Consider the following 25,828-nt stretch of genomic DNA (forward strand, 5'->3'; position numbering starts at 1 on the left):
ATACAACTTTTTTTTTTTTTTTTTTTTCTCGCACTAGAAACTGAAAGGTTTTAACCTTTGTCGATCGGAAAGCAGCGACTTGCGTTTAACAGAACCGGAGGTGACGAGCTTACGCGAGCTCAGTCACATGACTGCAGAGGGTGAAGGCTTTGTACGTTTTCGTTAACAGTGCGACTGTGTCTGCATGTGCCGAGGGCCCGGGTGTGCCATCTCCACGTCTCGCTTCGATCACATTTCCGTCACGTTGTACCTTCGTTACTTGATCGCCCGCAGGTGGATGGAAAACTTGGGACTGAGTGATGGAGGCCGCTGCGGGTGGAAACTCGGGAACTTGGCATCCTTTTTTTTTTAATTTTTTTTTTTTTTATCAGCTCGATCATTCAGCTTCACGTCTCGAGTCAAAGCGCGCGTGTGGGGTAGCGGGAACGAGAGGCTTTAAGTGGAACCGTGAAGTGACACGGAAGTACGAATGAAGTGGGTTAAGGAGGCATCCTGAAGCGCAGGTTGACTCTTCAGCGTACGGCGGGATGCAAAGAGACGCCTTAAAAAGACATGGACGACATAAATGAGCATTTTTCTGACAACAAAACTTCCATGAAAAAATCGAAAACCACCGACGCGTTAAACATCACTCCAAACCGCTGGCTTTCCCATCCCGCGTCCGAGGCGCCCGAGAGCATTTTTTCTACTTGAAACTTCACACTGTTCATTTCAACGACATGAAAGGTATACGCAGACGTACCGAACAATAAAGCCTTTATTTTTTTGTCTTTCCATAGTTCAAGTTTGTCAGTGCCACCCAGTGAAAAGGTGGCAAATAGAGTGAAGGAGTAAGAGGTAGAGCAAGTGTTCCATTCTCATTGTGATCAGCGTAAATTAATCACTTTCACGCAACAAGGGAATGGCAATCCAAAGAAGTCCGACTGGAAGAAAAAAAAAAAAAAAAAGAAAAGAAAAAAGAAAAACAAGAAAAACAACAGCAGCTTCTTTGTGGTGTTGTTAGCTTTCCCTTATAATTCACAATCATAAATACTCCTAACTCACTGACTTTTGATAAAGGTAGCACTACAGTGTAAACCAGAGGCAATGAGTGCTAGCCATGAACAGAGAGGCACAGCAGCAGTCATCGCTATCATCATCACCACTATCATCATCACCGTCATCGTCATCATCATCATCATCATCATCACAGTCTTGGAACACTTGGAGTGGAGAAACTGCCCACATGACAAGGGCCTCTTGCTGTGTGTCCAAGGGGCTCTGCATAGCATGGTCTGACAGAGGAGATAATGGCTGCCCGCCATGGACTGAAAAGAGGATCTTGATCCAGCAATCAAGGAGAGCACGACCGGGGCAAGAATGAAGAAGAAGAAGTAGAAGTAGAAGAAGACAAAAAAAAAGAAAGAAAACGGGCCCGTCTCTGCATACTGTATAGGAGAGCGCAGAAACCTGAGCGGTGGCGCCTGACAGCACATCAGTCCAAAATAGGTGTACGATAATCAGCTGGCCCGGTCAGTATTAAGTGTTTGTGTGCGTGAGTCACACTGCATTAAAACTATCTAAACACCAACCACTCTACCATTCATCTACACTGCCACAGGTTGGGACAGTGCCTTGTTACATTAAAAAAAAAAAAAAAAAAAAAAGATAATATTTACATCTTCAACACATAAATTATTTCCCTAACATACTGTCTCTGTAAGGCATAGTAAGGTCACTGAAACAAACACAAAAACAGAAGTGACCCTTATGAAAAGACTGCTGACTTTAAGAAGATAGGCAGAGGGGGTAAAAGAAAAGGTTTAAATGTTGCTGAAATTAAATCAAAATTTGCAGGCCAGACCAAGTCCAAAAGAGAAACAACACAATTAATGCAGTAATTCATGAGAACAATTTTCAAAATGGCACATAGAAAGAGATAAAGCTGTGAGCTTGATTAGGCAACTCCTGAATACTTCCAGGTAGTAACAATGGCAGCACTGGAGCTGACTCTTTAATATCCAATAAAGAAGAAGAATACGGGGTGGGGCGAGGGGTCGGGGAGGGGGCGAGAGTGTGTTGGAGGGGAGAGAGAGAGAGTGGGGGGAAGGGGGGGGGGTTCCCCACTGCCTGGAGGGCTTCGCCTTGTATCGCTGACGATATGCGACGCCTTACATTCCACCGAGAGATCTAGGAATGACTTGCAACTCCTACGGGCCAGAATGTGACCTTTGACACGTCTTGCCGGTTTCGTTGCAGCCCCCGGAGCCTCCCACAGCCCGGCCTGCGACAGCCGCAGGCCCCTGCACCGGCACCGTCGCATCGGGGGCAGGACCGGGTCAAACCTGATGCCATCTGACAAATAAGGTCCGGTAAAATTCACACTCGTCAACGATATATACAGTATCAAAACTCTGTATAATGAGAAAACATACAAACAGGTATGCAAATATAGCTTTCAATACACAACAACATACACGTTAAACTGTTGGTTTTTGCAGATGAAATTCAAAAGTATGCATACGATATGTGTCACAAACAAATAATGGCTGGCTCTGTTCATTCTGAAGAGAGAGATAAGAAAGAGGGAGGAGGGTTGTTGGGAGGGGGGCGGGGGGTGTGGGGGGGGCAAAAACAAAACAACAAAACAAGAACAAGACTGAAACAACAAATTCACTTCAGTTCATATTTGTCATGTTGGAAAACTGCTCACACAGGAAAAAAAAAAAAAAAAAAAAATAAGCTTTGGAGGAGTGAATTAAACCTCTCCAGTTGACCGGACAAGTTCATGTATTACCGCCGCGCTCCCACTCCAGTGCTGTTGTCAGTCTTTGGGTCATCCTCCCCATCCCCCCCAACCCCCTTTTGCTGTGTGTGGGTGTATGAGAGTCTGTTATTCCAGTGAGTTTGAAAAAAAAAAAAAAAAAAAAAAAAAAAAAAAAGGTAGGCCAATGGTTTGTTTGCTGAGAGATCTCGCCTACCCCGACGAGGTGGAGCCTGGAGGGAGCCCCCGTCAGTCATCCAGGACGACCTTGACAAAACTGGCCACGTCCGTCTCTTTGGAGTCGTGCAGAGTGAAAAACTGATGTTGCTGCATTAAAAGAGGGAAAAGGGCAGAGTTAGAAGCGTGCTCAAGAATTTATCTAAATCAAGCCCGTGTTGTTATTTACTTGTGAAATACACTAATCGTAGGGTTGGTGGGGTAAGCCTGGCCTCTTGTGGACAAAAACAGGAAGCAGAGACAAAGTGAACCATCACAGCGGAGGGGGGGGGGGGGGGGGGGTGCTGACAAAGAAGACAAAGCGCCCCTGGCAGGTAATATTTGGTTTGGGGTTTTGGGGAAATATCAAAATCTCACCATTAATTCTGTGTAAGCTGGTCTTTCATTTGGCTTCTTTCTTAAGCTGTAAAAAAAAATAGAATCATGAAAGCGAGGAAAAACAGGAAGTGCTAAAATGTATAACTTTTTTATCAAAACATTTCTAAATTTGTTGAAATATATCAACATCCTACGGTGTAAAACTGAAGCTTCAGATACAGCACTTATGCAGGCACCTTTCAGTGAACACACAGCAAACACTGACCCCTGCTGGGCCTCGGCGTAACTTCATTCTTTTTAAACGTGAGAGGCTCACCACTGGGAGATGAAGTCTACAAACTCTGGGGAGAAACGGTCGGCGGGCAGCTGTGGAGACGGTTCGTCCACCACCTGCTTGAGCTGCTGGAACGGGGTGCCCCATGAGTCGTAGGGGAATTTCAAAATGGCCAGCTCGATCTATGAAGCAGAGAGAGGCTGATTTAACGAGGATTGTGCATGTTACAGCTGACCTTTGTGACTGCGTGCATGTTAGGATTGTGGTCAGGACCTTTTATATTTCTTATAAGCTATATGTAATCGTGTGATTCGGACAAAAACACTGGGTCACTGGACCAGTTTCACGGAAACGTGTCGAATTCACCCCTCGCGTGACAACAAGAGCTTAAGTCAAAAGCAAAACAAATGAATAGAAATTCGGTCAATCGGTAGGCCGTGTTATATGTTAATTGAGCACAGCACAAACCGTAAAAAAAAAAAATCTGCCATCAACGTGACGCAGTTATCAAACCTGTCAAGGGTCAGCATGACTCAGCGTAAGAGACGGGTCGGTAGTCCAGGATCTCTTCAAGTTTGTTAAATATGAAAATTAACGACGTGACAAAATATACCTCGCTCTATTCTCTGTAATGCATTTGGTAACCTAGTCAAGAAAACTACTGTCAAAACAAAGGTTTATCATCACCGTCATAAAATAACTGCTGACTACTATATTATGCAGTCAAGGTACACAACTAAGCGAACATTCGCATTTTGGTGATTGTCATTGGTGTCGGCAAGATCTAAATAAACTCAAAACATAGAAGACGTATAAAAGTATTTATCATCTAGCAGGAAAAACATGGTTGTGACCTTCAGACATGTTTTTATTCACTTTTAAAATGAATAAAAGACTTCTGTAGTGATTTATTAATGCTGTGAAAACTTACAGCGCCAAAAACAGCTTTGACTGCATTCAGTAGGAATGTTTTGTGAGTAAAAAAAACAACAACAACAACAACAACAACAACAAAGAACCAAAGTTCTACAAAGTTCAGTTCTACTCACCATTGTAATGCCAAGACTCCATATGTCTGATTTGACACTGTAGCCTTTCTGGTTGAGGTCAGGGTTGATCCGCTCGGGCTGGAACAGAAAGCATTAGCGGATAAGAAACACCACTTTCCGAAATGAACGGGAACAAAAATATACAATCATTGTTCTTCACTTCCCTGTTTTCTATATAAAACAGTTAAAAGCGATTTAAATATCAGACCGAATGAATCAAAATCCCTCCGCGTTTAAGAAGGCATAGAAAATGGAAGTAACTTTTTTTTTTTTTTTTGGAGAGGATTTACAGTCATGGGCTCTTTTTGTGCAGCGACATTCCAGGCGAGCTGTTTGAAAGCTCCGGGTTTAGGACAGTGAGGCCTGATTTCTGTCACTCTCGAGATAGGTCAAGATATCCAAATGGTTATGGAGCTGCTGGCTTCACTCCAACTGATGAGCAGCTCATCGGACTCGGACGCTGACGCAGACCAGGTCTCGCCGAGATTCTTTTCCAAAGCCGCCGCCTGTCGGTTCCAGGATATTATTCTCCGGGTCCCCACTCACCGCCATGTAGGGCTTGCAGCCTGCATCCATTGTTTTGGCCACAGAGTCCACCAGGTGGCCACTGATGCCAAAGTCGCACATTTTCACTTGGCCCTGAGTGTTGATCAGAACATTGGAGGGCTTTACATCTGGACGTGGACGTCGTCCGGGGGGTGTGGGTGGTGGGGGGGCAAGAGAGAAGAGATCACGCCGATAATGAGAACAATAAATGGGAAACTAAAAATTGTACATGGTGATGATTTGATCCTCCGATTACCTCTGTGTATAACTGACAGGTTGCTGTGCAGATGCTCTAATGCCTTCACAATCTGTGGGGGGAAAAAAAAAACATAAAACAAAAGTCAAATGTTGAATTCGTCCAAGAAGCTTGGCGTGGGATCTCGCTTGCGTCTCAGTGATAACAGTGAGAGTTGTACATGCACGTTCATAAAATACAAAAATGATCACTTCTTTGATTCCCCTCCATAATCCAGTCACACTTTCTTACACGAAAGCGTGCAAATAGTGAGCAAAGCCTCAGCCTACAGATAATTTATGCAAGGTGTAAGATGAGAGAAAAAAAAACCATGGCTGATTTTTCAATGCGACGCTTTTGACGCGTAACAATTCACGAGCCGGTTCTCCTCTGTTCAATCCACACACAAGCAGAAATGTAAAAAGGACAGTTTGTGGTTTTAGGGGGGAATAATGTGATGCGACTATTTCTTCTCCGTCTCCCAAGCACTTCCATCCAGAGCATCTCCGGCCACAGCGCTGGTTGCCTGGCAACCTCACCGTGACGACAGGACTCGAGAAAAAGTCACGGCACCCGGCTGCTGTTCATCGGTACATAAGTACAGCATATTAACTTCCCGCAAAACCACAAACTGTCGTCGTCATTCTGCTCTCGGAGCACAACTTCCCCAAATGTGGAACTCCACCTTTAACGTGCATGCAAATGCACTTAATCTCTTAATGACACTGCTTTTAGACCGTAAAATGTGGGCGACCGGGCTTACTGCTACTGTGATCTTGCCCAAGATGTCCTCGGGAATGGTTTTGCCTTTCTCAATAACCTTCTTGTAGAACTTGTCCAAAGACGTGTCCATCAGTTCCATACAGATCCAAACATCGCCCTGCGAACGATAAGGAAAGGCGTGATGAGGAACGCACGGCGGGAGGTCGCAGCGGTCATGGATGGGTGCGATGTGAACGCGGGCTTCACCTCTCTGAAGAGGGCGCCGTAGAAGGTCACGGTGTAGAAGCAGTCCACTGTCCTCATGGAAATGTCCAGGTCCATCAGAAGCCTCTTCTGCTCCAGAGTGTTGACTGTGGCACGAATTCTCTGCGGACGGACACGGACACACACACACACACACACACACACACACACATACATCACAGACTGGCTTGTCGGTTTCATCACAGGGCAGCTACAGTATAGCTTTAATCAAATGGTGTCCAGTGTCCTAAAACACCCGCCCGCCCCTGTAATTGATCCGGAAGAGCCAAATGTTTGCGTTTGCTGAAATCATACATCGAATATGTCCATGACTTATGTTGCTATTTTAAAAGCATGGTGCATTTACAGAGATGACAAATCAGGGAACCGGAGTAGCAGCTTCCCAGCCTACCTTCACAGCCATGATAACGCCGCTAGGCACATGTTTCATCTTGTCCACCACCCCATACGCTCCCCTCCCCAGCTCTGCAATCAGCTCCAAGTCATCAGCCTTCACCACAAAGTTCTGGACAGAGGAGGCAGAAGTTGCAATAATGTATGTATTCAGTTCATACATTATTATTATAGAAAGAAAAAGAACATTGAACAGCATGTTTCAAGGAAATACAGAGCCAACTTTACCTGATCTCCGATTGTGACACAAGCTTTAGAGTCAAGATCTCGAGGGGGCCTGCAGGGAGAAAGCAACATTTGAAAATGAGCAAAAACAAATGGGCGGTCAGTTACATTGACACAATTCTCAGTTAAATTAAACCCATTTAACTCTGCCCCAAACAACTGCATAAGCAAGCACATTGTGGTTTTACTTCCTGGAATCTTCCCTGGTTCCTTGGTAATTGCATTTTTTTTTTTTTTTTTTTTTTTTACCACTGAGCACTAAGATTGTTTTTTACACTTTAGTCTTTGAATTAAACAGATGTGACGTGTTAATTATTGAGCTTTAGATGTCCTACAAGCATGCTGTGCTAAACTAGCAAATCTCTTGGCTGTAGTTTTTTTTTAAAGGATACATGTCACGGAACTCTGAGACAAAAAGCGAATAACTGTAGTCCTCAAAATGTTGAACTGTTCCTTTAATTTCATTACTTGAGAACATAATACAACTCTAATTTGAAGTTTGAGGGAGATACAGATATCTGAGGTTATAAAAACATCCATTAGCAATATATCAGGAGATATTGAGTGTTGGGAGTACTGAGCAAGACATTTTAGAGCTTGTTGTTCCTGAATGGGAGGCATACTGTGAACTGTAAATACAGATATATCCACAATAAGCTAATACTTCACCACTTTGGAGACCCTCTTTGGATGGTATGCGTGTTGTCACTTTCAAAAAAATAAAATAAAGGAATCTTACGCTGTTGCTGCTGGTTGGGGTGGCGTAAACACTTCTTTGGCCAGCTTCAGCCCGGGGTTCTTCTTCTTCCCTAAGAGACGAGAAAAACAAAACAAGAAAAAAAAAAAAAGCATTACTATCCGAGCTCCGTGACGGATACACAATTGATCAATAAAGCTGGATGTAACGGCAACCACAAGTGAGTATAATTAGCAGTCTTTTGAAGAGGGCAAATGGACTCCCCGTCTACAGACTCTTACGAGTCCATTTACCTCATTACTCAGTTTGAAGCAGATTTTTAGCCACAACAGAGATACAGCGTTCATATTTAGACCACTTAAGAGTCAGATGAATGGACTTTGCTTGTTATTATTAAACGTAACTGGCTTATCGGTTTGGCATTTTGTTCTATTCTCGTAGCGAGCGTTGTTTTAAAAAGTCACTATTAACTGTCAGTTGCCACTGACACAAACTGTAGCAAATGATCCGTTATCTAACTGGAGATTAGGTGTCCCGAACGCTGAGGCCCCTACCGCAGAGAGAAAGTGGACTAAATGACTAATCAACATTGGTATGATGACTCAAATGGAGCAGGGGTGTGTGTGCGTGCGCGCGTGTGTGTGTGTGTGTGTAGGAGGTGGGGGAATGCAAGGGAATCGAGCCTTCCTTCCTGTCATTCTTTTACTGTAATAACCACGTCTAATAAATGGTCTTTTACTGCGTTATTCCGTTTTATAAACCTCCTTTTCCATACAATGTGTGTCACTTCTTCGACATATCTGGAGTACAGTGCTGCCGAACAGTGCAGCTCCGGGACCTTTCCGAGTTAAATCAGTGACAGCAGTCCATTCATAAACACCGTTTACCAGCAGCCTCTGGGACTTCCCACAACGGGTTGCGAGTCTCTGCCAGAGTGACACACAGCTACCGAGCCTACGAGCAACAACACAGGAAAAATACCTCAGCTTCTCTTGACGCGGACACTTTGTGTGCAGCGTGTTTGCTCTTGTTGCAAGGTCGGGAAGAAAAACCGAGCACTTTACTTGACCTTTATCCGTGTCTGCTGGGCCACAATTTCACCCGCTCGGATATGATGGGAAACAGTTTAGCCCTGGCTGGTTGTTACCTGCAATTACTCAACCCCAGTTCAGAGAAACTGGTTGCATCGAAGTCACCTTCCCTTTCACAGAAGCTCTATAAAAACGACCAACCGTCAGCAACACGTATGATTATGTTATTGCCAGGTTGCATTTGCCGCCGAGTGACTCACAGCACTCCACTGTGGAGGAAGTGCGATTGGGTAAACCCCTCCTTGCTAGACCATGCTGGAAGGGAAGTCGACTTTTTACAATGAATTTAGATCCTGCAGCCTACCAACGAAACCTTGACACATCCATTTTGTGTTGCAACCCTAAAATAAGACTGCAGCGTCTGGACTGACGACGGCAGTCTCATGTGGTAAGGACAGATTGAGTGTGATTTACTCACACATGCTCGGTCAAAAATAGATTTAGCATTTCCTCCGCGCGGGATAAAGCATGAGCGCTCAAAGTCGTCTGATGACCCGACAAATAAAGACGGGCTCATGCGGCGACACATCTGACATACCACAGCTGTTTTGAAGCTGTTAAGAGAGATATTCAACAATGCTCGGCGGCTGCAGGAAAACTGCCAAAAATCGCACGCTGTACGCGTAGTTTACAGTACCGTGTGGAGTTTTGAATTAGGTGGCAGTTAACTGCTCGTGGGCCTTCAAATACTATCCCTTCTCAGGTAGCGGTCTTTGTTTGGGCACCTTAGCGCGCGGCGTGTGCGGTGACCCTGTGGCCGAGGGCCGAGGCGTGGGGACAATGATTCACAGCCAGACAGACTGGACGCATCCGCTCAAAACACAACAACTGTCAGGACCCTTTGGGAAATATGATGTCACTTCGTTCGGCCCGCTTGCCGTCCCCGTCGGGGCAAACTGAGGCCAGTCCCACTGCCGCTTGCTGCCGCTGCGAGACCGGCCCGGTCCTCCATCTGAGCATCACAGGACACAATGGTGTCATGACATCAGCCACAGCTGCAGTCAAAAAGTACATCAAGGGAAACAAAAAAACAAAAACAAACAAACACGTGAAACCATTTTCTCAGAAAGGGTCTAAGAAGTAGAGTATTTCTGGGAGGTGGTGCGAAGATTCGAAACCACACTGCCAACTTGGCACAGAGAATTTTACAATTTGCAGTGCTAAATTGTAAAATTAAAGAATTACGTCAACAAGAGCGCTGAAACCTTGTTTTTATATCCAAATGCATAATGTAGTTTGAAAAGTAAATACATTCATAACGCAGAACTTTTTATTGTCACGTGGGACGGAGCTTTTTGACCCAAAGCATTTCTGATTTTAAGAGTTGATCGCAATCTTTCATCTTATTATAGGGTCGGCCACTTCAGATAGGAAGCAGTAAATTGATAAATGTGTTATAAAAGATGCATACATTCTTTGGAAACCAAAAATGTTCAGCGGAAAATACCCAGACCGCAGCGGTACATGCGTAATGTCAACAAGTATTCCTGGATTGTGCACGGGATCAAAGTGTCAATAGCCGTGTGGCGAGTCACCATCAGGAAGCTCCTGGCCTTAAGAGTGGGTCCACATACACACAGTGATGACTCACGCACAGATCATCTTCGCACGCACCGCCCTATCAGCGCCGTTAGGGAGAACCCAATCTCCCAACGTTGCCCCCCCCCCGAGTACTACTCGGGGCCCGGTCCTGCACCGACCGCGGGGAGGTACGGCTCGTTGTCAAGAGGAGACACTTTCACAAGAGACGCCTCGCACCTGCCTCGCTTCGCTTTGCGCGCAGTACAAACAGCACAGGAACCTGTGTGGCAGCTCCGGAGAGTGCCCGCTTGCAGCCGGTGAACTGTCAACAAAAGAGAGACTGCACTCGGGTGTTTGGGTGCTGCAAGTCAAAACATGCCATGGTAGGCCAAAGGCTGTGATTGCCTGAGCAGCCAATCTACACAGCCCTCTCAAAACCGTGTGTACTCCCGACCATGGAAACGCTAGTATGATTGTGTAACAGCACAAGCGGTGAACTTGAAATGTAAATTGACATCATCATCGTCGTCGTCGTGCATGTGTGCGTGCGTGCGTGTGTGTGGGGGAAGAGGGGGTGGGGGGGAGTGCAGAGGGAGAAGCTTTATTATTTTTTTTTTTCCAAGGAGTGGATTTTAGTCAATAGTGTGCGGTAATTACACAGCAGAGAGTCGCAGACTGAGTGGCGGAAGTGTGTGATAGCGCCCTGGTTTCTCGTTTAAAAATAAAAAGGAATTTCCACCACTGGGGTTATTATATAAAAAAAAAAAATAATAATAATAATAAAAAAAAAAGCAATTTTCATGGACGCGGGGCTTAAAAATGTGTTTTCATCCAAGCAAAACAAAACAAACACACAAAAAAAAAAAAAAAAAAAAAAAAAAGACCGATGACTCGATCATTAATGAGTCGAGAAAAAAAAAAAATACAAACACCTTCGCTTCACTTTACAAGAACGACATAAACACACATCGGCGCGGCGACTTCCAGCTGAGAGGCCGAGTTGGTTACAACTTGGCGAAAGTCCTTTATTGTCGCGAAAAGAAAAGGTGTTAGCTAACCACAACACGGGAACTTTCAACGGAGCGATGCGGATGTCGCTTCTTTTTTTTTTTTTTTTTTTTTTAGCCGAGACACTAGCAATAATAATTAAAAAAATTAAAAAAAAAAAAAACCCGGTAAATTAGCACATTATCGGGAGGTCCGCGACTAGCGAGGACGTCTCGAAACTTCGCATGTTGAGAGAAAGCAGGAAAAGACATGCTGGCTAGCTTCTTTTTCTTTTTTCCTTCCCTCTTCTCATACATGCAAAAAGCTCTCCACCTGGCAAGGTTACGTTTACGCACAACACCGCTAGCTAAACTATTTTTCCACGCAAACTGCACGGCAGCGTTTTTTTTTAAATACGTGCACGGGCTATTGTCGTTTTAAAACAATTAAAAAAAAAGAAAAAAAAGAAAAAATTAAAAAAAAAAAAAAAAAAAATACCAACAACAACAAACTGGGGTGAAATAAAGAGACTCACCTCCTTTGGACAGAGACATTTCCCCTTTGCTTTGATGAGGGGGAAGGGAAGCACAAAGACTTTTGCCTTTTTCCTTTTTTTTTTTTTTTTTTTTTCCCTCCCTCCCTGCATCTACCCCTGACACCCGCTCAGGATCTGCTGGCTTGTGTGCTGCAAGATCCAGCAGCGATTTAAAAAAAAAAAAAAAAAAAAAAAACCACCCTGTTTGGGGTCCTCGCGCAACCCCCGGCGCTTCAATTAGCGGCTCGCGCGCTCGAAGATCGACGAAAGGAGATGAAATGCGCAACTTTTAAATTAAAGCCGTGCAGTTCGCGTTAAGTTTGCGAACAAACAAAAAAAAAAAAACCTGCACTCGGCTGGCCAAAGTCTGACAGCTGAAGGGTCCGACGACGTGATGACGCAATTTCCTGCCTTCCCCCCCCCCCCGCTAAGCATCACGGGATGTGTCGTTCGCGCTGTGATGCGCGCTCTGTAAACAAAGAGTTTTATTTCCCGGACAAAATACGAGACAAAATATTAAACTGCGATGAGACATTTATATTGGCTTCGTCAAAGTTTATTTTGCAAATTGTTTAGTGGCCACCACAGACACGTTTTTTTTTTTTTTTTTTTTAATCTTACTGTTTTTTTTTTTTACTATATAGCCTACCTTTTTTGTTTTGTTTCAGGGAAATCACATACTGGTGTAGTTTCTTTAAACGCTAGATAAAATGCATGTGTAACACTAAATAACCAAAAGCAAAATGTCTGCATTTAGCTTGCAGTTTCCACTGTCTTACAAGTAACTACATTACACAAAGGAACACTGATAATGGGATTGCACTTTCATTTACTCATTCTGGTACGCAAGATCCAAACAGGTACAGTATGAGAGTATAAGTCATAGGATAAAAATGCCATGAACTAAAAGTCTATATTTGACTGCTGAATTAGGAAGACCATCAAATACTATCAATAACAGTTAAGTCAAAAGCTAAACTTCTATAGCACCTATGCAAACAACGTTGACCATCTCATTAATTTAATCAATTCGAGGGGAAAACTGCCACACTATAAAATACCTGAACAAATACAGTACATTGAAGTGTTTTTTGTTTTTTTTCTCTTAGTATGCAGGAAATACTGAAAAACCCACCATCATCTCTGCTGAGCCATCGAATTGTCAAATGACACCTCCTTGCTAAATAATTGGAGGACAAGAAAATGCACAAACTAATGAACCATTGAAATGTCACAGATGTGACACATACACATGTGCTGTGATATGAGTTTACTTTGGAATATGTGATTGTGTGGGTGGATAACCGATGGTGAGGTCACGGTAAATTCCTGCTTTTACTTCCTGGCTACGAGGAGAGTATGGTAGAGAGGTTTTATAACAATGTGCAGATAGAGGGAGCTGTCAATTAGGTACTCTGATACACGGCGTTGCAGGTCAGCATCCACCAGGAAATCCCCAGCCTCCTCTGTACTTTGGTGGAAGTTGTAGACATGGCGGACAACCACTTTTCCTTGCTGTCTTGCCATTACAATTACCGTCTTCTGGAAACTCACACCCGCAAAGTCTGGGCTGGAAGTGGCCGGTGTTACAATGATGCGAGGTCGACCTGCATCGGTGCGGGTGGGCTGCATGGCACCCAGTTCAGTGTAGGTGGACCTGGCACTGAGAGGGAGCCAGCGAGGGGAGAACAGGGCATTCCATGTCACTCTCTTACTGGAGTCATGGCCACTGGGCCCGAGCTGGGTCTGGAAGCTGAAACTGCGGTCATCACGGGTGGGGCTATTGATGACCCAAGGGGAACCCCAGGAGGAGGACAGGTAGTTGCGGGGAGTGAAAATGCTGCAGTTGACATCAAAGTACTTGGCCAGTTGGATTGGTGAGGCAGAGTGAAATTGGAAAGCTAGATAGAGGAGATCACGGATAGCCTCGTAATACTTTGCCATGAGGGGGGATTGCTTCTGAAGGCGGAAGAGATGCTGAGGGGGGATCATGCCATATCGAACAGCCTTCAGGGCAGTCTCCACTATTGTACTGACAGGCTGGTTCTGGGTAATCCAGCCCTCCAGGGCCTCGTAGAGCTCCAGCTCGCTCTGCAGAATGAGGTCAGAGCGCTGGAGCAAGGAGAGGAACAGGTCTTCGCTGATGGAGCCCCATTCTCCGCTCTGCAGCACAGAAGACAGGTTCCAGGACAGGTACTGCAGACAGCTGTCCCGCAGGGTCATGTCCCCAATTTGTAGTGCATAGTTGTACCAACCCACCACATGGCCTGTGGGGGAATCACTAGACAGATGTTGAGTCATATATTGGGTCAGACCCTGCTGCAGGCCCCACACACGGTACTTGCTGGCCAGCTTATGCAGAGAAATAGCCTGATCTAGCCGCACTGAGATATCACCGCAGTACAGATACCTGCAAAAGACATTTTTGAAAGTATTGTTAAAAGGAAACAATGTTTCTGTGAGGCGTACTATACTTTGAGTCTTTTTTTGTCCTCACATCTGAGTCACTGAAAAAACCCACACTCTCTGATTTTAGACTGCGAGCCTCAAACAGCAAGTATAATTTTAGAAAATTTCAGAGGATGGAGCATATCACATCCATATTAAACAGAAAGAGGCAAAATGGTGAGAAGATCTGCAACTTTTTACTTTTGGAAAATACAACCACATCTGCAACCAGCTCCATAGTTTATATAATACTGTTTTGATATATTAACTATACATAAATGTTTACATTCTACAGTCCCACTCACCTGACAAACTTGTCAAAGACAGCTGCACAGTCGGGCATCTCCCTCAAAACCAAAGCGCTGTTGTTGTGAGTGAGCAGCATTTCCTCAAACACGTCACTCTGCATTGTGAGAACCAGGCTGTGGGCCTGGATCACCTTCACCTCGTCTGTGTTGATGGTCTGCACCCGGAGAGTGACATCACTGCCGTTACCCATGGCCAGCAGGGTCTCCATACGTTGCACCAAACTCATGGAGTGATTCAGCACAGTGGCGCCATTGTCCAAAGTTGGTTCCTGCTTCAGGGCAGCTGTGGGAACAAATTGTGCAAGATAGTGGATATATTTGTCAGAGACACTCTCATCACTATTGAAATGCTGAAGAAATTCTGCCTTGGAGATTGCACAGAAAATGTTCATTTGTTTTCATTTATGAATTTGGATAGCACCTTATATTCTTTTTTATTTCATGTTTCCATTGTCATCATTTGCATCCTTCCTACTCTGCTTCCAGACATTTCACAGCAGGATTCATAATGATTCCAGAGAGAACTAGGAGAGCACACCCTAACCCTTCAACTAAACCACAACTGACAGTAAGCGCCAGGAAAAAGCAGACTGGTGAATCCTTCTCTTTTCCTGCTCTCAATTAATAGAGAAAGACAGCAACAAGGCAGGTGGCTGACTCAGAAAACCTCAGACATACCAGGTGCACAGAAAAGAAACCTTGAGTTTGCAGAACCATTGCAGATGGCAGCTTCTTGGGGCCCGTTTGAGCATAAGTACAAGTGGCACATACTGGAGAAATCACACATGAAAGACTCAGCACGACAAGTCGCTGTTTCCATTCTGCTCTGCCACAGCCATAGGCAGCTTTTTTGGCCTGTTATTTGGGGTTTAATGAGACACAGGGGGAGCACACTTGGTTCCCTAGGATGCCTCAGTCTTCGTTTCTCCACCACAATCATGTGCCCCCACTTCAAAGTAACCTTTTTCCAATTAGCCAGCCAGTACCCTGAGCCAGCTGAGCATAGTGGAGTGTATGAGTGTGTGTATTGACAAATAATTCTGGCACAGTGATCCCAATTGAAAAATCATCAAACTCATTGTAACAGAGGGAAACGGCATATCTGTTACATAATATGTCCGATTCTGTAAGAGAGAGAAAAAAATATATTCTGACAGATTCAATTCAAAGTCTACAAAATAACTCGTGAATAAAGAATGTTTCAGTGCCTCTTCCACTCAAGCCGAGAAGAGCTGAAAACATTAAATAAAACATTTTATACATGTCCGAAAATATCTAGGATTAGATGAGTCTGCGCTCACAAAAAACTAATTCAACAGCGGCGTAAAGTGGCTTTCATTAGCTTTGGTCAAAATCAGTCAAAGTCAGATCTTCTTTTAAGGAGTAAAGCTTCCCCTCAGCACTTGTATTGTATTACTGGGCTGGCACAAAGCCAGGCGGCAAATGGACTTGCCCGTCTTTCTCTGCACCCAGCAGAGAAACAGATGAGGACAGGATGAGTGGAACAGATAAATACCCATCCCTTGCCCTGAGGCTGGGCACGAGCCACACAATCATTCTGTGCCCTACAACCCACTGGCGGTATGGGGGAAGCTGGACTGAAATAGAACAATAGAGCCTCCCTTAAAATGTAGGATATAAAAAAAAAAAAGTAAAAGTGAGAAGAAGTAGCAAAAATTTTAACTACTGATAGCATTTGTTACTTACCTCCGCTAACTGTGACAGAGTGGAAGTGGATAAAGAGGAGCAGGATGCCCACATAGACCCAGGCAGGAATCTCTTGTTCACATGAGCGAACCATATCTTCTCAGTTATTCCCTGCTTTCTCTTTCTTTGTCCTTTCCCACTCTCTTCCTTTTCTCTGTGCCACTCTTCTCCTGACCTTTCTTCTTGCGGCGCTGGCTCTGTCGTATGCGTTCAGAAAGGTGTCTTGTCCCGTGTGCTGCCCGGCTCCTTGTCCTGGACTCTTTATGTAGGACGCTGGCCTTTCCCTGGCGCATCTCGCAACCCCACGGACTCCATTGATTGGTGGAATCTGGCAGGGGCGTTGCTATAGCGACAGCTTTGATTTTAAATTTCTCCCTTTTGGATGTTTCATGGCATTGATCAGTGGCACCGGGCCAGACAGAACTCAGTTTAATGTTTTTTTTAGTTTAAAAGTCAGTGGGAGTTAGGCACTATTAAGAATCAATAACAACACAGTTTCATGTTTTAATGGCACTCAAAATGCAGCAGATCTCTGGGCTGAAAATTTCATTTAAGATACCTATTAAGTACAATCAGTGCCATATAATTAGTCAATTAATTACCGCAGGTTGCCATTGAGACTATCTGCTAAAAGTAATTGAGGTTGTAATATGTGTGACTGACTGCAGTTAATCAAATTTCATAATCCATTTACAGGACAGTTTTTCAACTAAGTGCAATTATTTCACTGATGGCATGTGGATCTCACTAATGTGGGCATAATTTCATTGGTGCTGAGTCAGCTAATCAATTTGAGGCAAGATTTGTCTATCACACTCAAGTGCCAATAAGGACTTTATGGAGTCTCGTAGAGTTTACTGGTGTTAAAAGAAATAAATGTATTTAATATCCATGTGAAATACTTTTTTAAAGATGTATTATTGCGCCATTAAGTACATGTAAGACTATTATTCAGTGCACCCTTTTCATCACAAACTTGACAGAGTGCTGAAGGCTTAATGAATGTTGTGTGATACAAATGCCAGCTGGATATGGAGTTAATGGTCTGCCGCTTGCAGGGAACATACAAACCTCCGAGCTATAATAATCAATATAAAACGCTATAATGACTTAAAGTGAGCTCTACAGTCACGCGACATGACAGAATCACACACCCTCGAATATCATACTGTAAATGGGGTACAATAAAAGTATTTTTACTGAAAATACTGCAGCAGCCCTGACAACAGTACATAATGCCTCTGGTCATGGCCTAAGAGCTCAAAGAGATGCATATACTGTAGTACCATTGAAGTTCCCCTTTATTTACCACTCAGCTAGCATTGATCTGTCAGCAGAGATGGGTCAGTCGATGCTGAGATCCCTGTTAAAATCTTCTTGAAAAGATCAACTCGGTATGGATCTGACATTTTAAAAAAAGAAAATAAATCAATGCACGTGACTGGGCCATTAGTCCACTTACAATATGTATACTGATGTGCAGCAATGTGATAAATGTGTTTAAAATAGATCCCAATCTACCTACTTTGAGGAAGACAAGGAGAGACATCATTTCAGGGGGAATTGGGTTGTGGTAAAGCCCTGAGGGCTGCCAGGCTACAGTAAAAATGCAGGAGAAGAGATGACCTGCAAGAACCCAACCTGAGCAACTGCTATGAATAACCTGACACATTCTCAAAGGGGAGCTGCTGAGGTGCCCTAATGAAGCCTGCTGCAACAAACCGGACTAGACAACAAGGCACAGGATCCTACTGGCAACATCTTCTACCTGTTTTAGTTTCAGACAGAGAATACAGATGCACATAAATAACATGAATGAGTTTATATGGATGCAAACAATGAGGCTTGTATCAACTAATGGTCTACCGGGTTTTATAGCACTGCATTTTCTATATTTTCACGTTTATATTGGTTTATTAGTTCAATGAATCGCTGTATGCCAACACCATTCAAACAACTGTCATAGCTTCAACAGAGTAAACCCAAAGCCCTCTTTACGTGTGTATCTGAAAAGGACATGTCCTTCATTTAGGTCACATTGCTTTCTCCTTTCATTCAGCTTCCTATTAAGAATCCAACGGGACCACAAAGCAAAGAGATGGATTGACAAGCTGCTGGGTTTGTAAGAGCACCCCTCGGGACGAGATCCATTGAGGGATCGATGCACCACGGGGGGCTCCATCACGCAGTATAAACAAAACGTTAAGTACAGGCTGAATGCCAGCGCTTGCTTCAGCCAGGTGTCCTGGATGACCTTACTGCTGAACCCGGAGGCAATGCACCAGTTAACCAGGTTTCCAAAACATGACATGCCCCTGTTAAATACAGAAAAAAACAGAGATGGTATAAATCATCATGAAACATGCAGAAAAGCTATAATCTGCTTTGTCTCAAACTGAATTATTTCTGAGCATCTCAATTACAGAGACAAATTTATCTCTGCATTTCAGTGATGCACCAAAGTAAAATCCATTAAGTAACTGTAGTGGGTGGCTTACTGTTTTGTGGAAAAGCTTCTTCCTGTTAAAACGACTAAATGAGTAAAAGAGAGTTGTGTAAAATGAAGATAAAGATATCCATTAATACGTCAAAAACACCTCGGTTTCCCTTTGGAGCCCACTTTCCCTTTGATATAAAGCAAACTGTGTATCATAATTTGCCACATCTACAACCGTTTAATAGTGCAAAACACAAACTATTATGTAAAATATCAACATGTGACCTTTAGGCCTAATAAAATAGGTATCGATGGGTGGTGTTACTTCAATATTTATTTGATATTTCCGCAATTTTCAGATGGGTAAACACTCATTGAGGAGAGCACAACTTTTCCAAAAGAACAGCTTAAAATCAATGGTTTCTGTTCATGTTCTTATTTATCACGTGGTTGCTAAGTGGCATGGCCTAAAACAGATCAATAACAAGATCTATCTTGTTGTGTAATCTCATTTCACCCTGTTGAACTGAAAAACACTGCAGGAGTCAACCTCTATAACAATATTTTCCACTAGGTGGCTCTGCTCACTGGATACAGTCTCCCCTTAGATGATGACTGCTGTGCAGAGCATCTTTGAGAGAAATTAGAGCTAGCAGTTGAGATTTTTCAGATGCCTGATTATGTTTGTATAAAGTAGGCTATTTATTTTATTCTTAGCAGTGTGCTCAATGTGTATTGAAGGTGAATTTGATTTAAACTGAACTTAAACTGTATGTGAGACAAAGTAGGCCAGCTCCAAAAAAAATAAATAAAATAAAAAAAAAAATCTGCTGCTCAAAGTGCAGCAGCTGATTATTGTATAAAACTCCTTTAAAGACAAATTAAAACAGATCTAGTCACTAAACCTGCAAGTAAATAATCATCAGCGTGTTTGCACGTCAGACAGGTCACTGCTCATATGGCGCATAACCTGTAGCTGTACAAGTTTAATGGTTCCATTTGAGAGGTGTGAGTGGGTCCCTTTGTTTGGATGTAAGCTGCCTGGAACAAATAAGTAGGCCGGACGCTATAATCTCGCAGAATATGCAAAGCTGCAGACAGCACAGAGGTTGGCTAAACGAGCACAATGATTTGATCCGAGTCTTTGGAGAAAGTTACGTTTACCGAATAACAATAACTGGAACAACTGGTGATGGAACTAAATATCGAATATCACGTTTGAATAACAGAGAGAGGAGAAGCGGATGGCGGACTGTTCATGAGCCCACCCGGAATAACCAGTGGATCCAAGCAAGTGGAAACTCGAACGCGGATGAATAGGACGCAAAATACACCTGAAGTCTGTTTATACTCGACAAAGACGAAGAAATACTTTAGGCGAGGCAAGTTTGTTTTCCAGGGTCGGTTATCCTCACCGGAGGGAAAGCACCCGAGTCACCTGTTGGACAGGCAGGCAGAGCTGTCCACTGTGAGTCCTGGTAAGACATCACCGCGGCTTGATTTGCACCATAATGATTACACATAGTCAACCTTATCGTCATGATATTATTTTTAACGTGTCATTTTTTTTTTTATAGCTTTTGTAAAACGACATTCAAAACGTCAACTTTTCATGAACTAAGAAAAGCTTCCTGTTTGGCTCAGTGGCAGATAGGGGGATTAAATGATTTATACTTTTAGCAAGCATCCTATAAACAAACACTTCAATTAAAACTTAAAAAAAAAAAAAATTACCAGAGAATTTGCGGGAAAATGCGTTTTCAACAACAATTAGTCCTATTAAATCACTGACTGACCGGCACTCGTTTATCTGATGGCGGTTGCTGGGTGGGATGGCGCTTCTGCTAATTAAATGTTCTTGGGAGACGAGACTGAGCTGAGACTAAAAGTCATTGTAGAACGACTCCGTTTTAGAATTAAAGGCAGGGGGAGACAAGGTGCAAGTCCTCGATTCTTCAGAGTCAAATGAATTTATTTCAACGCACAGCAATTATTACTATACAGTAAGAATTTACACAAATGATATCTATTTCCTTATGAAACAATATGTTTAAAGTGATCACACTATTTCTGTTGCAGCATTTCGACCAAAAGCTGCAGTGAAGCAATGGGCCCCACAAGTGCTCCAAAGGGATGTGGCTCCAGCATCAGCTCCGTATATTACAATCTGTGTGACCTGACCACAGTGTGGGGCGTTGTGGTGGAAGCCATTGCTGCTGCTGGTGTGGTGACTTCCTTTGTCCTGTTCATCATTCTTATGGCCAGCTTACCGTTCGTGACAGACAAGAAAAGAAAAGGTATGGTGGCCCTGCAGGCCAGCATTTTAGTGTTCACACTGGGCCTCTTCGGACTTACTTTTGCCTTTATTGTGGGCCGGTACACAACCAGCTGTGCCGCACGGCGGTTCCTGTTTGGAGTGCTGTTCTCAGGCTGTCTAGCCTGCCTGGCGATGCACGGGCTGTGGCTTGCCCTGCTTCAGCGGAGAGGCCGGGGGCCCAGGAGCTGGATGTTGTGCCTGGGAGCCTTGGGTCTCTGGCTTGTCGAGGTGATCATCAACACTGAATGGCTGATCATCACCGTGGTCAGAAGCCCACCCAGAGGTGTCACTGTCCCTGATCTGTCCTGCAGCATCGCCAACCAGGACTTTGTGATGGCCCTCATCTATGTAATGGCTCTGCTGCTGGCTGTGGTGCTGATGGCGGTTCCCTCACTAACACACAAGCGCAAGCAGTGGCGCCGAGATGGAGCCTTCATCCTGGTCACGGGGCTCTTCACCCTGGCCATCTGGGTGGCTTGGATTGCCATGTACATCCACGGAAACCGAATGTACGGGAATCCCAGCTGGGATGATCCTACTCTGGCTGTAGCAGTGGTGTCAAATGCCTGGGTGTTCCTCTTCCTCTACACAATTCCAGAAATCTGCTCACTGACGCAGGAGGACCCAGAACAGGAGCAGTCCCATGAAGGAGACCATATCTATCCTGCCATGAGCCTGGTTTATGACACCATCCTTAAGGAGCCAGAGACAACCCACCAGAACGTGTACATGGAGAATAGTGCCTTCTCTATGGATGAGCCTCTAACAGGTCAATCATAACACATGGCTGCCTAATCTGACAATAACAGGAGTTATTATGCTCATCTTAGTTACGGTTACGCAGATGGGTATGAATAAAAAAAATAAAAAAATAATCAATAATCATCAATACATCCTGCAGAACACCTTCATGTGCCTTTTGTACAAAACAAAAAGGTTGTGAATTAATTGGCAGATTAATAATTTTGGTTGTTGACAAAACAACATGAAATAGCTATTTGGCATTTGTCAATCTCTGTGTGATCTTGATCTTGTAAGAAAAAATGTTGAAATATCTTATATGACATGAACAATTTGCCAGGCCAAAATTTGTCAATCTCTATATGTGATCTTGATCTTGTAAGAAAAGATGTTGAAATATCTTGTATGACATGAACAATTTGCCAGGCCAAAATGTTTATTATAAGCATCTTCACTGCTCATAATCCCTAAATATGTTTAATGTTCACCAATAATGCGCCCTTATTAGGAAAGAAATCCGATCTACATAGTGAAGCTTGTCATTGGCTGATATTATGATACAATCACCACATTACAGTACAAAGTCTTTAAATAATATAGCGTATTTCTTGCAAACAGCAGTTTCTTGGAAGACTTGCATTGTCAGTACAAACTGAACAATAGGCGACATATTTAAAGTAGGTAATAGGTACAACAGTGTGCTTTTAAAGTTTTTTTAAATATCCAGCTTGATTGTTTATCTCAGAAAATATTGATTCGACTGGTCAATTTAAGTTAATTTCAAAAGTTATTGTTAGGGACTCTTGTCCGAGTATCTTTTTTAATGGCATTTAAAGTATGTTATTGTTGTATGATGTTTAAAAAAAAAAAAAAAAAAAGTGTATAAAGCTGCTATGATGTAAAAATTTCTGCCAAGTCTGATCTAAAACAACAACAACAACAAAAAAAATCCAATAATGGACTAAACAATGACCTTATTTTTTCTTTTAAATTCATGTCCGTGTTGTGTTTTCCAGTGCCCGTAGAGCCCGTCTCTCCATACGGGGTTTACAATGGTAAGTTACGAAGTTGCGTGTACCAACCCACCGAATTAGCCTTGATTAAAGATATGTCAAAGGTGAGTCTGCTAACACAGTTTTACACCACAATATCTCTACAGCATCTCCTCATGTCATCAAAAATAACCACTCATATCTGGGCTTCCACAGATGGACCAAAACATGATCATAGCTCGAGCCAGAGCCTCCTCTTTGATTCCAGGAAGTCACAGAGACTCCTTTTTGATTCCAGCAGCTGGCACCTCCCTGCCTCCTTCAGCTGGATTTTATACATCGTAAGGAGTGTCATAGGTTTGCAGACTGAGGAAAGAGCACAGCGCCCTACACACTCAGTTGTTACAGCTAAGAAATAAATCTTCACCATGGGTTCGTTCTCAGAGTTCCTACCATCAAATGTCATATTCCTCTCTCTCTTCCTTAGGAAGATGCTTTCAATAATAATAATAATAATAATAATAATAATAATAATAATAACAACAACAACACAGTGGCCTAGCTGCTCTACGAGCCTTCTCGCGCTTAATTTCGTCAACTGCTGTCTGAGCTTTATGCACAGGGGCCAAGCATGACAAGTACAAGATTATAACAACTCTGACAACACTAGAGTTAGATGCCTTATAAAACTAGCCAAATATAAGTTTTTCATATAAAAAAAAAATGTTGTGCCTCAGCTGCTTTATTTCAGTTCTGTACTCTAACCTTTCTGCTGCTGATAAACCAGCTTTGCTCACTTGGAGCTTCAATCACTAACCCTCCCCCCCCCCCAAAAAAAAAACAATCACCCAAAAGGAAGTGTGACATGTACGTGTCTCTGTGGGAAAAGCCATGACTTTACCACCTAGCCACGAGGAAGACCAAAAACTATTCAGACTTTTTCAAAATCTAAAACCCAGAACATAGCGATGTATAAAACACACGACTAAGTGTCGATTGATGGTGGAAAAACAGTAGACAAGGCTGGTCTAGGTTGTTTGCAGTGTAAATGTGTTTAATTTAGTAAAGGTTGTGATAATATTTTCACCAATGTGTATTTTTTTTTTTTCTTGTTAAAGCTGCTGCTTGTACTCTTTATTTGAAAAATGTGATTACAACTTCCTCTGAAAGCCATATGATTTTGTAGTGTCCTGGAGTTTTACAAAATGTAATTTTATGTAAGTTATAAGTTATTAAACCGACAAAAGCTACTTAAATCTTGTGTAGGCGTTTGCTGTTTGGATTGTAAAAAGTAGGAACTCACATGGAGGCCAGTAACATATAAAAAGAGGAAGTGTCATTAATAACGTAACGTACTCTCCACAGTAGTTATTTGCATATATTGGCTTGATAAGCTTCAGCTGATGCCGCAGGCTGGGACTGTCTCCTATTCTGTGTTATAGGACGTATTTACACCGCTGCAAGGGTTAAAAATATCTTGGGTGGCACTGAGATTAAATGTTGTTGTGCTGCTAGACCCAAATAGCAAAGTCCCATTGTAAATCTAAGTAATGTTCTTTCTGGTTTGAACTTGGAGCTGAAATAGTGTTAGAATCGCTGAATAGATCTATTAATATATTCAAATTTAGTCAGTAGTACAGTGAATTAATGTTTTAAACAAATTGGCATTTACAACTGCTTTGACTTTAAAATGAGTTGTCCTCCTTCTTTACATCAAAAAGTGCAATTATTTGCTTACAATTTGTCACGCGCACACACACGCACACACACACGCACACACTCTGTTCAGAGTGTCGGAGTGAGCTGTCGCTGCGGGCTGAATCGTCTCCCTCCCAATTACTCCCCCGGCCTGTGCTGTCAGCAGCCAGGAGCACTTGCTCGGAAAAGAAATTGCTCACAAACTGGAAATTATACAGCACGGAATTGAACTTTACACGTGCGCAAATATTGAGATTTTCCTCTGGGATGCTTCGTGCCTGCACCCTGCAATCCCCACTGTGTTCACACAGGCTAATTCATGCAAAGATCTGGCAAGCAACACGCAGATAGGCCGTGCAGCCTTGTCAAACAACCCGACGCTGAACATACAAAAGGAAAAACAATGTACCTAGATTTAAAATAAACAAAGCATTTAGACATTTGACAGTGTTTTCTTTGCGTTTCCCAACAAATCTGCCTCTTGTTCTGGTTAACGTCACCGACTGGTTAGCTTTAGATTAATGGACATTATTACAGGCTGTCCCAGAGGAGCTCTGGTTGGGTGTTACCCATCACACACAGGGGCGACTTGTGAGATGTCAGCTCGCAGAAGAGACATTTTGAAATATAAATACATGAAACCTTGCCAGGGTCTTGTTGGGTGCATTAGATATTAAGTCCTGGTCCTTGAGCAGAAATCAAAATCCTTATCTTTCACCGGCAGCTGATGTAAAGCAACATGAGTAGCCGTCTTGCAAACAGGTGGTTACATGACCAGTGGTGGATGTACTCAGCTCAAGGGACTCGGCACTCCCGGTCACCAGCAGCTGTCCCCACTTAATACATTTCCTCGTCACTGTGACAACCCTCAGAGGACAAACATAGACGAGAGAGAGAGAGAGAGAAAAAAAAAGGAGGGTTTTACTAGTCGAGCTGATTCAATTCAAATGAACCCAACAGACGGTCACTACTATGAGTTAATAACATCTGGTGATATTAATGATTGCAAAAAATATCACCAAAATATTGTGTTTTTAGATTCAGGATACTTTGAATGATCAAGCTTTCAAAGAACACATCTGAATTTGTGCAGTTTGTCTCAGCGGCCCGATATTTAAACAAAGGCCTCGTTCATGAGGGTAAACCTTTTAAGGATTACAAACGTAAACAGCTGTGCCAGGCTCTAATAAGTGTTCCGTATTTAAAAAGGCTAATGTGATTTATTTATTCCCAGATTCCGGCTCTCAGAGGTACAAAGGGAAACAAAATTGGAAAAAAGGTTATTTATTTGACAAAATGTTATGTTTGTTCTTATTCCTGAGGTTCAAAGTTAACTTTTACC

At 43.1% G+C, this 25,828-nt stretch overlaps 3 protein-coding genes across 5 annotated transcripts; 1 reads left to right on the forward strand and 2 right to left on the reverse strand.

Moving 5' to 3' along the window:
- Window positions 1-739: 739 nt before the first annotated feature.
- Window positions 740-12,118, reverse strand: LOC138623388 (dual specificity mitogen-activated protein kinase kinase 6-like). Of its 2 annotated transcripts, XM_069702884.1 has the most exons (13): window positions 11,839-11,941; window positions 7,747-7,816; window positions 7,011-7,059; window positions 6,781-6,894; window positions 6,372-6,491; window positions 6,166-6,282; window positions 5,424-5,475; window positions 5,168-5,295; window positions 4,622-4,699; window positions 3,615-3,754; window positions 3,338-3,383; window positions 2,961-3,070; window positions 740-2,334 (listed from the first exon to the last, which is right to left on the reverse strand). In XM_069702884.1, the coding sequence occupies exons 1-12, from the start codon at window positions 11,855-11,857 to the stop codon at window positions 2,993-2,995; spliced, it is 1,011 nt and encodes a 336-aa protein (XP_069558985.1). In that variant the 5' UTR covers window positions 11,858-11,941; the 3' UTR covers window positions 740-2,334; window positions 2,961-2,992. The 2 variants fall into 2 exon arrangements, with proteins under 2 accessions (XP_069558985.1, XP_069558986.1); XM_069702885.1 differs by having other exon boundaries at window positions 740-3,070; window positions 11,839-12,118.
- A 271-nt stretch (window positions 12,119-12,389) lies between these two features.
- On the reverse strand, window positions 12,390-16,552 carry btbd17b (BTB (POZ) domain containing 17b). The gene is made up of 3 exons (XM_069702886.1): window positions 16,302-16,552; window positions 14,592-14,877; window positions 12,390-14,248 (listed from the first exon to the last, which is right to left on the reverse strand). Exons 1-3 carry the CDS (start codon window positions 16,393-16,395, stop codon window positions 13,174-13,176), a joined length of 1,455 nt encoding a protein of 484 aa, XP_069558987.1. The 5' UTR covers window positions 16,396-16,552; the 3' UTR covers window positions 12,390-13,173.
- Window positions 16,553-19,587: 3,035 nt separating this feature from the next.
- On the forward strand, window positions 19,588-23,874 carry LOC138623390 (G-protein coupled receptor family C group 5 member C-like). Of its 2 annotated transcripts, XM_069702888.1 has the most exons (4): window positions 19,588-20,216; window positions 20,818-21,824; window positions 22,813-22,913; window positions 23,005-23,226. In XM_069702888.1, exons 2-4 carry the CDS (start codon window positions 20,846-20,848, stop codon window positions 23,131-23,133), a joined length of 1,209 nt encoding a protein of 402 aa, XP_069558989.1. In that variant the 5' UTR covers window positions 19,588-20,216; window positions 20,818-20,845; the 3' UTR covers window positions 23,134-23,226. The 2 variants fall into 2 exon arrangements, with proteins under 2 accessions (XP_069558989.1, XP_069558988.1); XM_069702887.1 differs by having other exon boundaries at window positions 22,813-23,874.
- Window positions 23,875-25,828: the final 1,954 nt, after the last annotated feature.

This window comes from Brachyistius frenatus, unplaced genomic scaffold, assembly GCF_029030835.1.
Source record: "Brachyistius frenatus isolate BFR_SWC_R1_liver_20210118 unplaced genomic scaffold, ASM2903083v1 Contig_43, whole genome shotgun sequence".
Lineage (NCBI taxonomy): Eukaryota > Metazoa > Chordata > Actinopteri > Embiotocidae > Brachyistius > Brachyistius frenatus.

Coding starts and splice junctions, on each gene's coding strand:
- btbd17b (XM_069702886.1), bottom strand. CDS start 16,395: ATGGTTCGCTCATGTGAACAAGAGATTCCTGCCTGGGTCTATGTGGGC. Junction 14,878..16,301: donor CTCTGTCACAGTTAGCGGAG/GTAAGTAACAAA, acceptor TTGTTCCCACAG/CTGCCCTGAAGCAGGAACCA. Junction 14,249..14,591: donor GTCTTTGACAAGTTTGTCAG/GTGAGTGGGACT, acceptor TGTCTTTTGCAG/GTATCTGTACTGCGGTGATA.
- LOC138623390 (XM_069702887.1), top strand. CDS start 20,846: ATGGGCCCCACAAGTGCTCCAAAGGGATGTGGCTCCAGCATCAGCTCC. Junction 21,825..22,812: donor TATGGATGAGCCTCTAACAG/GTCAATCATAAC, acceptor TGTGTTTTCCAG/TGCCCGTAGAGCCCGTCTCT.
- LOC138623388 (XM_069702885.1), bottom strand. Junction 6,895..7,010: donor GTGTCACAATCGGAGATCAG/GTAAAGTTGGCT, acceptor TCCTCTGTCCAG/AACTTTGTGGTGAAGGCTGA. Junction 4,700..5,167: donor GCTGCAAGCCCTACATGGCG/GTGAGTGGGGAC, acceptor TTTCTGTTCCAG/CCCGAGCGGATCAACCCTGA.